Consider the following 17,287-nt stretch of genomic DNA (forward strand, 5'->3'; position numbering starts at 1 on the left):
TCATTTTTAAAATAAAGTTTATACTTATGAAATTAAACTTACCAACAAAATAAAGTGAGACACAAATAAAACCAGGTTGATACAATTTTTGGCTACTCCTTCTTTCAAAGAGTTGGAGATGTATTTTTTTAAATGCAACTAAAAATCTGAAAATTTCTCCTCTGAGTAATAACTGGAACAGCTTATTAAATTACCTGAATGATAGGAAGAACAAAGGCCAATGTCTTTCCACTTCCAGTAGGTGAAGAAACACACACATCACAGGGTCGGTACAGCAGTGGCCTTTTATGAGCTTCCAACAGCCATGGAATCACCTTACTCTGGACTAAGTCAAAACATATCCAGAAAATAGAAATGTCTTAGAATAATACCATACGTAAAACAATATATTAGGCTCTATGGCAGGGATGGCAAACCTTTTCTGTCTAGCGTGTCAATTAAGGTCTTGTTTATTATATTTTAATGTCTAGTGTGCCATCGGTTATTTTCCTTTAAAATCATCGTGTAACCCCATCATTCAAGTATTAGATTGCATTACATAATAAATCCATTCGACTGAATGTTTCATGATTTTATTTTGTAAACATAACTGAAAATTATATTTCAAAAAATAGGCAAATTTTAAGATAAAGATATGTTTTTGCTTTAACCTAATAATATTTGTAAAAAGTATGGCTATAGAATTAATCGTGGCATAATGTTAAAATATACTATGTTGGTAGAATTTCAACCTATTTATTACATGTTAAAAACATTCAAATACATTAGAATGTTGTGCAGCTTGCCACAGATGTCGTGTTCACATGTCACCTAGTGGCATATCATAGGTTATGAATTTCATTATGGTCCGTATTGACAATTGATCACTATCAAACGGTAGAGAAGGGTCCACCTATTCAAGATTGTTTGCAAGAAGTGTTAAACTACCTTATTATGTGTATATTTGCTCTCCAGTGTTTTCCCAACAGTTCATAAAGGAGCATCCATTTTAAATACGGACAGCAACAATGGACATTGTATTTTGTACGACATGTTATGGCAGGCATGTCACATTTCAAGTTTTTTTTTTTTTTTTAACATTCCAGACAACAAAGGTTTTTGCAAGAAGTGAGGTCATTTTGTGTAATTCATCATTCCACCAAGATGTTCGCCTTTTGCCATCTTTACACACAGTTGTTCCTAGGCATTCCCTTGCTGTTTCTACTATAGCATCCCTGTATGCCACCCATTCACTTTCAGGTGAACTCATAATAGATCCGAGGGAATTACTTGAGAGGTGGAGGGAATATTTTGAACACCTTCTCAATGTAAAAGGAAATCATCCTGGTGGTATTGCAAACAGCCAAGCTCATGGGGAGGAGGAAAATGATATTGGTGAAATTATGCTTGAGGAAGTGGAAAGGATGGTATATAAACTCCATTGTCATAAGGCAGCAGGAATAGATGAAATTAGATCTGAAATGGTGAAGTATAGTGGGAAGGCAGGGATGAAATGGCTTCATAGAGTAGTAAAATTAGTGTGGAGTGTTGGTAAGGTACCTTCAGATTGGACAAAAGCAGTAATTACACCTATCTAAAAGCCAGGGAACAGGAAGGATTGCAACAACTATCGAGGTATCTCACTGATTAGAATACCAGGCAAAGTATTCATTGGCATCTTGGAAGGGAGGGTACGATCAGTCGTTGAGAGGAAGTTGGATGAAAACCAGTGTGGTTTCAGACCACACAGAGGCTGTCAGGATCAGATTTTCAGTACGCGCCAGGTAATTGAAAAATGCTACAAGAGGAATAGGCAGTTGTGTTTATGTCGTAGATCTAGAGAAAGCATATGACAGGGTACCGAGGGAAAAGATGTTCGCTATACTGGGGGACTATGGAATTAAAGGTAGATTATTAAAATCAATCAAAGGCATTTATGTTGACAATTGGGCTTCAGTGAGAATTGATGGTAGAATGAGTTCTTGGTTCAGGGTACTTACAGGGGTTAGACAAGGCTGTAATCTTTCACCTTTGCTGTTCGTTGTTTACATGAAACATTTGCTGAAAGGTATAAAATGGCAGGTAGGGATTCAGTTAGGTGGACATGTAATAAGCAGTTTGGCCTATGCTGACGACTTGGTCTTAATGGCAGATTGCGCCAAAAGCCTGCAATCAATATTTTGGAACTTGAAAATAGGTGCAATGAGTATGGTATAAAAATTAGCTTCTCGAAGACTAAATTGATGTCAGTAGGTAAGAAATTCAACAGAATCGAATATCAGATTGTTGATACAAAGCTAGAACAGGTCGATAATTTCAAGTATTTAGGTTATGTGTACTCCCAGGATGGTAATATAGTAAGTCAGATTGAATCAAGGTGTAGTAAAGCTAATGCAGTGAGCTCGCAGTTGCAATCAGCAGTATTCTGTAAGAAGGAAGTCAGCTCCCAGACGAAACTATCTTTACATCGGTCTGTTTTCAGACCAACTTTGCTTTACGGGAGCGAAAGCTGGGTGGACTCAGGATATCTTATTCATAAGTTAGAAGTAACAGACATGAAAGTAGCAAGAATGATTGCTGGTACAAACAGTTGGGAACAATGGCATGAGGGTACCCGGAATGAGGAGATAAAGGTTAATTTAGAAATGAACTCTATAGATGAAGCTGTACGCATAAACCGGCTTCGGTGGTGGGGTCATGTGAGGCGAATGGAGGAGGATAGGTTACCTAGGAGAATAATGGACTCTGCTATGGAGGGTAAGAGAAGTAGAGGGAGACCAAGATGACGATGGTTAGACTCGGTTTCTAACGATTTAAAGATAAGAGGTATAGAACTAAATGAGGCCACAGCACTAGTTGCAAATTGAGGATTGTGGCGACGTTTAGTAAATTCACAGAGGCTTGCAGACTGAACACTGAAAGGCATAACAGTCTATAATGATAATGTATGCATGTATGTATTTATATATAAAAACATAAAAGTCCAATAATACTGCCTTGAGGAATTCCCCTCTTAATTATTACAGCGGCAGATAAAATTTCTTCTACTCTAATTCTAGAAACATAGCCACCCATTCAATCACTCTTTCATCAAGTCCAAAGCAGCCATTTTTGCCAGTAGTCTCCCATGATCTACCCTATCAAATGCCATAGATAGGTCAATCACGAAACAGTCCATTTGACCTCCTCAATTCAGGATAACTGCTATATCTTGCTGGAATCCTACAAGTTGAGCGTCAGTGGAACAACCTTTCCTAAACCCAAACTGCCTTCTATCAAACTAGTTATTAATTTCACAATCATGTCTAATATAATCAGAAAAAATGCTTTCCCAAAGCTTAGATGCAATGCATGTCAAACTGACTGGCCTGTAATTTTCAGCTTTATGTCTATCACCCTTTCCTTTATACACAGCGGCTACTATAGTAACTCTCCATTCATTTGGTATAGCTCCTTCATGCAAGCAATAATCAAATGAGTACTTCAGGTATGGTACTATATCCCAACCCATTGTCTTTAGTATATTCCTCAAAACCTTATCAATTCCAGCTGCTTTTCTAGTTTTCAACTTTTGTATCTTACTATAAATGTCAGTGTTGTCATAGGTAAATTTTAATACTTCTTTAGTATTAGTCACCTCCTCTATCTGGACATTATCCTTGTAAGCAACAATCTTTACATACTGCTGACTGAATACTTTTGCCTTTTGCAGATCCTCGCATACACACTCCCCTTGTTCGTTAATGATTCCTGGAATGTCCTTCTTGGATTCTGTTTCTGTCTTAACATACCTATACATACCCTTCGATTTTTCACTAAAATTTTTATGACCCCCAATTATGCTTGCCATCAGGTCATCTTTAGCTGACTTCTTTGCTAGATTCAATTTCCTAGTAATTTCCTTCAATTTCTCCTTACTTCCACAGCCATTTTTTACTCTATTTCTTTTCAACCTGCACCTCCTTCTTAGTCTCTTTACTTCTCTGTTATAATATAGTGGATCTTTACCATTCCTTACCACCTTTATTGGTACAAACCAATTTTCACATTCCTCAGCAATTGCTTTAAACCCATCCCACAGTCTGTTTGCATTTTTATTTACCGTTTTCCACTGATCATAGTTACTTTTTAGAAACCCCCTCATGCCTGTTTTATCAGCCATATGGTACTGCCTAATAGTCCTAACTTTAATACCTTCCTTTCTATCACATTTATTTTTAACTATGACATAAACAGTTTTGTGATCACTAATATTTACTTACTTACTTAATCGGGTCCTCTTGTACCATGAGGTGCCGAGGATACGAGAGATCTCCATCTACTCCTATCTCCAGTAATAACAACAGCCTCTCGTACAGAGAGTCCCCTCTCCTGCAGTGCTTCTCTAATCCCCTCCTCCCATATCTTCCGTGGTCTTCCTCGAGCCTTCCTTCTTTCACTCTCACCTCCCTCATTAACCTCGGCAGGCAGTCTGTTGACATTCGGTGGACATGGCCAAACCATCTCAATTGATATTCTTGGATGGTTTTCTCCAGTGGCTTCATATTCAATATTTTCCGGATGGCATTAAACAAGCACCCTGCTGTTCCTATTCTTTCTGTTATTTCCTCCTCCATCTTCCCGTCTGAGCTGATGATTGAGCCAAGATACTTGAACTTGGTGACTTGCTCTAATGGTTTACTATTGACCATAATACAGTGTCTTTCCTCATCCCTGCTGATAATCATAGTCTTATTTTTCCAATGCTAGTTTGGAAAGGTAGTCACTTTTAGATCTACTGATTCCTTCGATGTTGATTTGAAGGACTCTCAGAACAGTTCCCAAGGGCTTCGCAGACTGGCTCTGAAAAGAGCTAGTATCATTCGTTTCGTGTACCATTAGCCAGGAGATCACAAGTGATAGTCTGGCAACCAATTGCAATTCCAAATATCTTGGAGTTGCTCTTGACCGAACGCTATCATACAGGAAACATCTAACCAACCTCATCTCAATTTTTATCAGTGATCGGTGCTGCCCTCTATACACACTAAATTCTATGTCTTAGATTTTAAATAAGGAGTGGTTTTCAAACAATATACCCCTAAGAGGTTTTGACTGGGGGTTGAGGAATGATGACAAAAATATTGATTTCTATTAAACCGTTTGAATTAGGAAGTTAACATTGCAAATCGTATCCTAGGTGTTAAGTAACAGAAAATTTGAAACAAATTTAACCCCTCAGAGAGTTAAATGGGGGTTAAGATCCGAAAACAGACATTTTCATGCCTTCCTCCAAAACCGTTTAACGTACGAAGACAAAATTTCAAATAGCGGTATATACTGTATTTTAAATTCTAGGTGTGAAATAGGAAATAAAGGAAACATTCCACCCCTAAGGTGTTAAATGAGGTTATCTCCGTAGACAAAATTATTCATTCCTACAAAACCGTTTGACATACAAATTTGTAATTTTATGAGAAGGTTCTTCGTTTATGCCCTAGATGTAAAATATCACATACTTCAAAATATAGTAACATTTTTCAAACATCTTAGTTTTTGTGTCATTAGTTCCAGATTTCCTTAACACTTTTAATTCCTCCAAGTCATATTTTACTGTTTTTTCACACTTTCACTGCTTGTCCAATGGTACTGTCACTTCTCCGGGTTTCATCAAGAGCCATTTTAAAATGTCTTCAGCATTTCGTCTTGACGATAACGGAGAGTTATTGTTTAGTAGGAGTTTCACTGGTGAACACGTGTTGTGGTTAGGCTGACATGCCGATGTAGGCAGTCTGTAGTCATCTGTTTCAACTGTGGTTCAAGGTTGTAACCTCTGATGTGCTGTGTTATTCAGTTGTTTTAAAATGGAGGCTTTGTTAATGTTCTCGGTGTGAAGTGTGTTGCTGTGATACTGTGATTAAGGTCATTTGTGTGTTAACTTGTAAATAAATGTGAAAATATAACTGTACCAACAGACAGCATTATGTGTGCGTCTTTGTGGACACGTTACGGTGCCTTCATTACCATAGCAAGGTAACTGGCAAGACAGTAAAAATGAATTGAGCCAATGGCATGTGGTATTCCCATCCAAGAGCTAACCACACCTAATGTTGCTTAAATGCAGTGATCAGACTAGAACCAGTGTATTCAACATGGTATGGCCATTCATCGAAAAATTTTATTTTCATCCATCAATTACATTTCTTTAACAAAAAACAAATAAACCATATTCATAACAACAAACAGTATAAAATGTTTAGTGGTAGATTAAGGAGATTTACAGTAGTCTGGGCTCCTTTGTTTGAATGGTCAGCATCGAAGCCTTCAGTTCAAATGGCCATAGGATAGATTCCCAGATGGGTCAGGAGTTTGAGCTGCATTTGGTAAATACCTCTAACTCAAGGACTGTGCATATGTGTTTGTCCTAATACTTCATCTACATACATCACACCACCCTACTTACTACCCACCACAGAAACACACATCCCTTCAGATAGGGTTGGCATCAAGAAAGGCATCCGACTACAAAACAGGGCCAAATCCACACATGCGACGAAGTTCGCACCCGCGACTTCATCAGGGTGTGGGAAATGTGATGAAAGAATGACATTTACAGCCCTTTAAGAATAGAAAAGTTTTGAGAAATTTCTGCTAGTGAGAGAACAGATCATGGTTCATGATGTGGGTTAGTGTAGTCACGTCTTAGTTCTTGAACCATGGGCAACGGCTGAGTGGCCTGGTAAGTGGTCCTGAGAGTCGGGATACCAGTTGCTATGGAATGGGAGTGGGTATGTTGGACATACTGCATAATCCCGAATACCACCCGCACTTTTTTCCCCAATATATCTATATATATAAAATAAGAGTTTTGTCTGTACATTGCTCAGAATTTGAAAAGAATGGTATTTCTGTATCGGTCATGTCCACAGTAACAAGGAAATGCAATTTTTACTTTTCTGTAATTTCTGTCTGTCTGTATGTATGTATGTATGTATGTACTGTATGTACACGCATCACTAGAAAACGGCTGAAGAGAATTGAATAAAAATCGGCATGCAAAGTCGGGGATTAAGTCGCTACAATCTAGGCTATAAATAATTTTATTCATGCTGATTGAAATGGTAGTTTAGGGGAAGGCGTAAAATGTAATTCTCAAATATTTATGTTATTAGTGGTGATATCTTACTGAAAGTTGGTATGCAAAGTCGAGGAATAAGTCGCAACAATCTAGGCTATAAATAATTTTATTCACGCTGAGTGAAATGGTAGTTTAGGGTAAGGCCAAAAATGTTATTCTTAAATATTCACGTTAATAGTGGTCGTATCTCATTGAAAATTTATATGCAAAGTCGGAGAACGAGCCACTAAAATCTAGGCTATACATCATTTTATTCACGCTGAGTGAAATGGTACTTTGGAGGAAAGCCTAAAATTTAATACTCAAATATTTACATTATTAGTGGTCGTATCGATGTCCGACTCGTTGGCTGAATGGTCAGCGTACTGGCCTTTGGTTCAGAGGGTCCCGGGTTCGATTCCCGGCTGGGTCAGGGATTTTAATCACTTCTGATTAATTCTTCTGGCTCGGGGACTGGGTGTTTTGTGTCCATCTCAACACTCTCCTTTTCATATTCACACAACACACTACACTACCAATCACCACAGAAACTCGTAATAGTGATTACATTCCTCCATATAGGGTTGGCGTCAGGAAGGGCATCCGTCCGTAAAACAGGGCCAAATCAACATGTTCGATGCAGTTCGCACCTGCAACCCCACAGGTGTGGGAAAAGCGGTAGGAAAAGAAGAAGAAGAAGTGGTCGTATTGATAAATACTACAGAACGAGTCATATAGAATTAAATTTCCGACCATTTATGTCTTATACATTTTTACCGTACCGGCTATGATAACACAGATATTCATGAATTTGTATTTTTGTTGCTAAGTCCATATCAACGCCGAGCCACGAGAAAGAGTTAACAGAATTTAATGAAAATCGGTATAGGCCTATAGAGACGGCGAATAAGAAACTACAGTCTAAGCTATAAACAATTTTATTCAAACTGGATTAAATTGTAGTTTAGGGGAAGGCACCTAAAATTTAATTTTTAAATACCTATGTTATTGGTCCTACTGAAAAGTACTACATAACAGATGTTACAGAGAATACAATTTCTGACCATGTATATTTTATTCAGTTTTACCGTACCGACTATGTTAGGAGTGGTATTTCAGAGTCGGAAGAAAACTAAATGTGAAGGCCTATAATATCGAAAGCGCATAACATTGATGAATAATAACATTACATTGACCATTGTTAGTGGCGATGTTCTTTATCTCTTATGCTGCCTCTCAACTCCGATAGATGGGATTACTGCTGCGTACCAAGTATTTTTTTTTGCTATGGGCTTTACGTCGCACCGACACAGATAGTTCTTATGGCGACGATGGGATAGGACGGGCCTAGGAGTTGGAAGGAAGCGGCCGTGGCCTTAATTAAGGTACAGCCCCAGCATTTGCCTGGTGTGAAAATGGGAAACCACGGAAAACCATTTTCAGGGCTGCCGATAGTGGGATTCGAACCTACTATCTCCCGGATGCAAGCTCACAGCCGCGCGCCTCTACGCGCACGGCCAACTCGCCCGGTCGTACCGAGTATAATAGCCTGATTGATTACTGGCGGAAAATAGCCGGGGAGTTAGAAAACATTCCTCTTTAGCATACCATTCCTCTGGTTCATACATTTTCTTATACAGCTGGTACATAACACACCGGTTCATCATAGTATTCCAGCTGTTCGATCCCCACTCTGACGTGCTGTTTTCAATGAGCAGTGTGCATACTTAAGGCAGAGGCTCACTTAGTAGTAGTAGAAGTAGTAGGCCTAAGGTCTGGTCTAGAATAACAATTTAGGCCTATTTCAAATTATAGCACCACAATCTACCAAATGACTCGAAATTCAACCCTGAAAAGAGCCGTTTCTTAAGCTTCTTCCTCCTCACTTTTATTAAATTCTACAGTAATTTTATTCCAAATTATCAGTGAAGAGGGGGTTTCTCCTCTGGCATGGAGGAGAAATTTGCCTTCAAGTCAGATAGATTTTCCCACCGCCAGTATAGTGAATTGATATTTACCGACTCATCGTATACTCCTAGGAAATAGATTAGTAAAAGGGCATGATTTTTGCCCCAGGAGTCTCCACTATTCGATCTCCTCCCCGCTGAAAAAAGACGAAGAGTGTCACGTATCACGGCTGTCTGCGGCTTGGTCATCCCAGCTCTGAAACTTTGAACTGTAATATCGGGAGCTTAGACCTGTTCCTTAAAAGTGAGAAAATGTGTGGGTTGTGATTTGATCGAGTATTTCATATGAAAGCATTGCTTTTAATTGCGCCATTCCTACTGACGTCACTGTAATGTTTGTTCATTTCAGTTGGGAAAACCAGTAAGACAGTCTTTCTGTGGATGTAAAAAGGCAGGTGGAGAGTAAGTGTCTACCATTAAAATGAAAGCTTCCCAACTTTTTTGTGACTGATAGTATGCAAACGGGTCTACCATTACAGTGAAAATTCCCTAACTCATTCGTCATATGAGAAAAGATGTTTGGTGACATTGCCGTCGCGTTTCTAGGGTAACGTCAAGAGCTTTGCAATTTAATACAATCTTGCTCACAACGTGTACACTACCTAACCTGGAATTTTGTATACAATGTAGAATTCCAGCTAGTTGGTTCTAAATCTTGGGTGTGGGTCGTATTCAAGCCGTTTATTCTCATAAATATTTACCACGTTTACATGGAGTATTGAAATAGATTTGAATACAGTTACCGTACTCAATATACCACAAGTAAACGGGCATTCAGATCTTATTGTGTTTTAGTTGCGTTCTAGAAAACAAGATCAATGGGAAACAGGACAGAACATTTAATGTTTTCAAACAGAAATTGGTAGAAGAACTTATTGGTTATTCATTTCCAGAGGGGGTTGTAGCTAGACGTTCTGTCACACCTGGAGAGTTATCATCAAGACTGACTGGCCGCCACTTCCCAATCAAAGTGGAGCCCTCTGCTGAAAAGGGTTCCAGAACAACAAAACGGTGTGTTGTATGCCTGAAACACAAGCAGAGGAAGGAGACCAGGTGGCAGTGTGATCAGTGTACAGTTCCACTTTGTATGGACCATTTCCAGCCATACCACACACTACAGAACTTCTGAGGTAAGATAAGTTAATGAAAAATTTAAGTTTTCAAAGGGATTTTTTATGTGTTTTATTTCTGTATTGTTCTGTTTTTTGTGTCATGAGCAATAGCGTGGAATTTTTCAATAATATAAAACAGGTCCTATGCAGTCGATCACCCACTATACTGTTTTAACCGAAAGCTTGCAACACCAAGGTTGCATACTAAAAATATGGTGGATTCCTAGCAATTCAGTGCACAGGGTGGGTGGGTGCATATGGGTTAAGAAATGTGGAATTTCAAATTCAGTGGACGGTGGTGAGGATGACTATTTGTGGAAAGATGCCAGGGACGAAAGTCACTATGGTGAAACTTCAGAAGACGACGGTGAATTGTGAGTGATCTGAGTATTGGATCAATTTTATTTACGATTTTTGTGATGATTTTATTAATTGTAAGTCGCTTGGATTTATATTTGTGGTATATTCAAAGATAATTAAATAGGTATGCAAGTTATTTTATTTTTTCCCGAAATTTGCTGCCTCAAATTTGCGGGTCTTATTCGGTGGTGGGTGGTATTCGGGATTATATGGTTTTCTGAGTCCTGGCCTTCCTTGTGCTCAGGCGGGTAGGGCTATACAGTCCACCAGTGGTCCCTAACCCATTAGAAGAGAGATCCTAACTTGGACTATGTGTAAGTAGGGTAGCATCCTGCATCATGAATTTACCAAGCTCAGAACATTTTAAGCAAGCTTCGGACCTATGGAAGTAACGGAGTCCTACTCTCATTTGACAGGCCAGGCACTCCATGAAAATAATTTCACGAACAAAATGGAATTTGATGGGGGGTATCAATATTAATGGAGCTTATGGAAGAAAGAAAGTAGAACTGGCTGAGTCAGCAAACAGAATGCATCAGGATGTGCTAGGAGTGATATTCGGGTAAGGCAAGATAACAAGGAAGAGATAGCAGATTATAAAGTGTACTTGAAGGGCAGAGTCTGGGGTAGGGTTATTCATTAGGAATACTATTGCACGCAAGATAGTTTCTGTTAGGCATGTAAATGAGTGAATGATGTGGGTAGATTTGGCAGTTGGAGGAATTAGGGCGAGAATTGCCTCAGTGTATTCAGTGCAGATGAGGATGAAATTGACAAGTTTTATGAAGCATTGAGTGACATCGTAATCAGGGGCAAAACCAAGGATAGGATAGTCCTAATGGGCGATTTCAATGCTGCGAGAGTTGGAAATAGAACAGAAGGATACGAAAGGGTGATAACTAAATGTAGAGAAGATATGGAAGCTAACGGGAATGGGAAGTGTTTGCTGGACTTCTGTGCTAGCATGGGTTTAGCAGTTATGAATACATTCCTCAAGCATAAGGCTATTCACCGCTACACATGGGAGGCCATGGATACCAGATCCACAATAGACTATATTGTAACAGACTTCGAATTCAGGAAATCCCTTAGGAATGTACACGTTTTTCGGGGATTTTTCGATGAAACAGACCACTATCTGCTCTGCAGTGAACTAAGTATCTCTAGGCCTAGGATAGAGAACGTGAAATTTGTCTGCAAAAGAATAAGCGTAGAAAATCTCCAGGATGAGGAAATTAGACAGAAGTACATGGATATAATTAGTGAGAAGTCCGAACAGTGAATAGTAAGCAGGTTTAGGATACAGAAAGAGAATGGATGGCATACAGGGATGCTGTAGTAGCATCAACAAGCGAATGTCTAGGGACAACTGTGTGTAAAAATGGAAAGAAAAAAAGCAAACATATTGGTGGAATGATGAAGTGAGAGCAGCTTGAAAACGTAAAAAGAAGGCTTATCAGAAATAGCTAAAAACAAGGCCTGATGCAGACAGGGAATTGTACATAGATGAAAGAAACAGAGCGAAACAAATCCAAAAAGAAGTTGCGGGAAGATTTGGTAATAACCTGGAAAGGCTAGGTCAAGCAGCAGAGAAACCTTTCTCGACAGTAATAAAGAATCTTAGGAAGTGAGGGAAAAAGGAAATGAACAGTGTTTTGGGTAATTCAGGTGAAGTCATAATAGACCCCAGGGAATCACTGGACATGTGGAGGGAATATTTTGAAAAATCTTCTCAATGTAAAAGGAAATCTTTCTAGTGGTGTCGCGAACAAATGAGCTCATGGTGAGGAGGAAAATTATGTTGGTGAAATTACGCTTGGGGACTGGAAGGGATGTTAAATAAACTCCATAATCAAAAAGCAGCAGGAATAGACGAAATTAGACCTGAAATGGTGAAGTACAGTGGGAAGGCAAGGATAAAATGGCTTCATTGAATAATAAGATTAGCATGGAGAGTTGGTAAGGTACTCTCAGATTGGACAAAAGCAGTAATTGCACCTATCTATAAGCAAGGGAATAGGAAGGATTGCAACAACTATTGAGGTATCTCACTGATTAGTATACCAGGTAAAGTATTCAACGCATCTTGGAAGGAAGGGTGCGATCAGTGTTTGAGATGAAGTTGGATGAAAACCAGTGTGGTTTCAGACGATTTTCAGTATGCGCCAGGTAACTGAAAAATGCAACGAGAGGAATAGGCAGTTGTGTTTATGTTTCATAGATCTAGAGAAAGCGTACGACAGGGTACCGAGAGAAAAGTTGTTCACCATATTGGGGGACTATGGGATCAAGGATAGATTATTAAAATCAATCAAAGGCATTTATGTTGACAATTGGGCTGCAGTGAGAATTTACGGTAGAATGAGTTTTTGGTTCAGGGTACTTACAGGGGTTAGACAAGGCTGTAATCTTTCACCTTTGTTGTTCGTAGTTTACATGGATCATCTGCTGAAAATATCAAGTGGCAGGGAGGGATTGAGTTAGGTGGAAATGTAGTAAGCAGTCTGGCTTATGCTGACAACTTGGTCTTAATGGCAGATTGTGCTAAAAGGCTGCAAGTCTAACATCTTGCAACTTGAAAATAGGTGCAGTGAGTATGGTATGAAAATTAGCCTTTCGAAGATTAAATTGATGTCAGTGGGTAAGAAATTCAACAGATCTCAATGTTGGATTGGTGATACAAAGCTGGAACAGGTGGATAATTTGAAGTATTTCTGCTATTTGCTTTACGTCGCACCGACACAGATAGGTCTTAATGGTGATGATGGGACAGGAACGGCCTAGCTTTGGGAAGGAAGTAGCCGTGGCCTTAATTAAGGTACAGCCCCAGCCCCAACATTTGCCTGGTGTGAAAATGGGAAACCACGGAAAACCATCTTCAGTGCTGCCGACAGTGGGATTCGAACCCACTATCTCCCGGATGCGAGCTCACAGCTGCGCACCCCTAACCGCACGGCCAACTCACCCGGTTATCAAGTAGGTGGTAAGAACGGTAGGGGCAGACCAAGATATGAATATGACAAGCAGATTAGAGCAGATGTAGGATGCAGTAGTTACGTAGAAATGAAAAGGTTAGCACAGGATAGGGAGGCATGGAGAACTGCATCAAACTAGTTCATGGACTGATGACTCAAATAAGAACATCAGTCTTTGATTGCTATGGTAATAAATGTATGAATTAATAATTTTATTTCAACTGAAAAATTTTGTAAATCAACTACCGGTAGTTTTAGTGTTGTTTTCATAGTTCCAATAATTGAGAATTTTCTTTATGGAGTCAACTAATAGTTTACAATCAATTCTGCAAAACTCTATTTACACCAAACGTAAGAATACTGTCCTGGAGGTTAAAATGTGATATACACCTAATATTAGCATTTTCCCTTGTAGAGGCAAGATTTAAATGACAGGTCTCTAAACTGGACTGCCTCTTAAGTTGTAAAAAAGCATGAGAGGACATGTCTAAATTATCAATCTCCCAATATCTTTGTATACTCCATAAAGACGTATGGGTAGTGAGCAGTACAGACAAAAATATGCCTAACCTCCAAGAACTTTGAAAAGCTGTGTTTGCAGAGAATATTAATTATTATTTTATTTTCAATAATCAACAATGAGTGAACAAATTCACTACCTACCTGGAAAAAAATTATGTACACCATTTTCTTTCAATCTCTGAACAAGATCACTATCAAGACCAGGAATATCATCCACAGAGGTGCCCAGTTCTTGAAGATTTACAGAAATTATTGTTGGATTTGCTAACCAATAAGGCAGAACACGTTTCACCTAATAAACAGAAAAAGAATTCCAATAAACAAACACAAAATAATATCTAGGAAACTAAAAAACAAAGACACATTCTTGAGTATATTTGGGTTGTTAATTCTAAATATGACACCTGATTTTCTCTATCAGCTCAAGTTTAGAATAAATGACTAAGATTTAACTGATGAAAGTTTGAAATATCAGCTTATCAAGTAAAGTTCAACAATTTGAATGATTAAAGCTAAAAGTTAAATCAGAAGAAAGCTGATGAAATCGTAGTTTTTAATACAGTATTAATGGTTACTGGGTATCATCACCATAATTTCTTCGCTTCAGCAAGCTGGGTGCGGTTGTGTACGAGCCTCCTCCAGTTTGTCCTATCCATCCACAGATGCTGCTCATACATGCGACGCCAGTTCACATCTTTAATTTTAAGGTCCTTCAGTATCTGTTTTTCCCAAACATCACAAGGTCTTCCTCTTGGTCTCTTCCCAGGAACATTGTGGTCGTAGTATGTTCGAGGAGTCCTGTGTGGGTCCATTCTTTTCATGTGACCATACCATTGAAATCTCTTCACTTCTAAGAGTCTCCAGCAAGCTTCTTTCCACTCCAAGCTGTTGCCGGATATCCACATTCCTTATTTTATCCATTTTTGTTTTTTAGTAGACAAGAACGAAGGAACTTCATTTTTGTTGCCTGAAGACGACTCTTTTTTGGTCCAGCAAGTGTTGCTGCTTCCAGGACTTACATCAATATAGGTACTAAATATATTTTGTACAAGCCGATCTTGGAAACTAACGGAAATGTTTCATCCCAAAGTATTTGACGTACAGCATGATAGAATTTGGAAGCTTTCTGTATTCAGTTGCTAATCTCTTGATGTGTGGTATTGTCTGACGACAGAACACTACCTAAATACTGGAAGTTGTCCACAATATCCATCTCCTCATCTAGATCTATGCATGAGAAACAACCTGATAGTGAGTAACACTTGGTTCAAGAAAAGAGACTCGCATAAAATCACAGATGATAAAATAGGTACAGTAATAGATTATATTCTGATAGATCAAAATGTATGGATAAATAAATGTCAATGATGTCAAGTGAAGACCTTGGTGGAGACCACAGACTGTTGGTGGCAGTTATTGCAGAGAAAAGACCTCCCAAAGTCTGTAACAAAAGAGTTCTAAAAATAAAAACTTGACTAACCGAGCCAAGCGTAAAGGAAGAATTCAGGGAAGGTGTCCGCAGGTTGCAGCCGAGAGAAGAACTGAAATTAGTAGATGAAGAATTGGATATTCTAAAGAAGGCTGTGGTTGGTACAGCAGAAAGAGTTTGTGGACGACAGAGTCAAATAAGAAAACCTAAAGAAACTGCCTGGTGGAATGATTATATTAAAAAGGCTATCAAAGATAGAAACCATGCAAGAAGATCCTTATATCAAGCAAGAACACGGGGAGATCAACATGAAATAGAGGAGAAGCCGTCACTTTACAGAAAGAAAAAAAATACAGGTCAAACAGTTGGTTGTAGCTGAAAAGCAGAAATGAAAGGAAGATCTGGCTACCAAAATAACGCAGGATGGAAATAAAAAACTGTTATATAATATTGTTAAGAGTAGAAGAACTCAAAATGAATCTATCCAATCTGTAGAACTTCCTAATGGTGAGGTGACTAGGAATAAAACCAAAATATTACAGGAGTTCCAAAGGCACTTTGAAACTTTGCTGAACTGTTATAAAAATGTCACTCCATTAGACGACGAACCTTATGATTTTGGCAGCACAAATACCACTAGTCTGACATGGTTGGAAGTAGAGACAGCAACATTAAAGCTGAAAAACAACACATCAACTGGATCACATGAATTAAGTGTTGAGATGATCCAAGCACTAGGAGAGGTTGGACAACAGTGGATGTACAGGGTACTAAATAGAATCTGGAAAGAGAATGTAATACCCGATGACTGGAAGCAAGGAGTCATCATCCCATTGTTGAAAAATGGTGATAGAAAGAAATGTACCAACTACAGAGGCATAACTCTGTTATCACATGGCCTCAAAATATACAAATCCATCCTTGAGAGCAGGATTACAAAATATGTTGAACCTACACTTGAGGAGGAACTACATGGATTTAGACCTCATTTTTGCCACCAGAATGCTCTATGAGAAGTACTGGGAGAAGGGTAAAACAGTTATAACTTTTCTTCTGGACATCGATAAAGCATATGTCCATGTAACACACAGACATATATAGGAATGTTTGGGACATAAGAAAGTGCCCGATGACATCATAGCACGAGCACAATTATGTGATGAAACCAAGTGTTGTGTCCAGGTCCAGGATGGAAGGTCAGGTTGGTTCGAAACGAAGAGTGGAGTCCAGCAAAGAAGTTGTCTTTCACCACTTCTCTTCATAATCATAATGGATAAATTTTTAAAAGCGATTAAAAGAAAGGATCCAACAACTAATGCCCTGGTTTTTGCTGATGATGCAATGGTGTGGTTACTGGGTATAACAAGTAATAACTTTTTTTTTTTTTTTTTTTATACTTGTGTAACTAGCATTTCATTTACTGTGAATTTCTGACACAAACACATTTATTATTATTATACAGCCATCTATGAGCTATGAAAGCACAACAGCTCATTCCTCTTTCAAGGTTTTTTCCTTGCCTTTTCCTTTCCTGCCAAAGATTCTTCAGCTTGACTACTTCTTAGCGGCTTTTATGTAGAAATCTAAGGCTTTTCTCGGTGTTACTGGTGGGGATGCTTTAACCTAGTAACTTCCATCTTAAAACTCACTCTGTTCCAGATATCTTCTGATGTAATGTTCACCCTTTTTGAACAACATATATATGCACTGATGAGCAAGTGCATTAGAGATTTCTGGGTAGTAATGCTGATGATGGCAGCATGGCATGGACTCCATAAGAAACTGGAAGCACTGGGGAGCTACACTGATCCAAATCTCTGTAAGGCCTCCCATAACGTTGAGAGTGT

General features: G+C 38.8%; 1 protein-coding gene across 2 annotated transcripts in view; it reads right to left on the minus strand.

Annotated features, from left to right (window-relative positions):
• Dbp73D (putative ATP-dependent RNA helicase Dbp73D) overlaps positions 1-17,287 on the minus strand; it is a 169,539-nt gene that overhangs the window by 114,229 nt on the left and 38,023 nt on the right. For both annotated transcript variants that reach the window (XM_067146425.2, XM_067146426.2), the window contains exons 3-4: positions 14,153-14,303; positions 195-325 (exon numbers count right to left, since the gene is read on the minus strand). In XM_067146425.2, the coding sequence (XP_067002526.2) occupies positions 195-325; positions 14,153-14,303 (282 nt within the window). The remainder of the gene's footprint in view (positions 1-194; positions 326-14,152; positions 14,304-17,287) is intronic.

This window comes from Anabrus simplex, chromosome 4 (genome assembly GCF_040414725.1).
Source record: "Anabrus simplex isolate iqAnaSimp1 chromosome 4, ASM4041472v1, whole genome shotgun sequence".
NCBI classification, from domain to species: domain Eukaryota; kingdom Metazoa; phylum Arthropoda; class Insecta; order Orthoptera; family Tettigoniidae; genus Anabrus; species Anabrus simplex.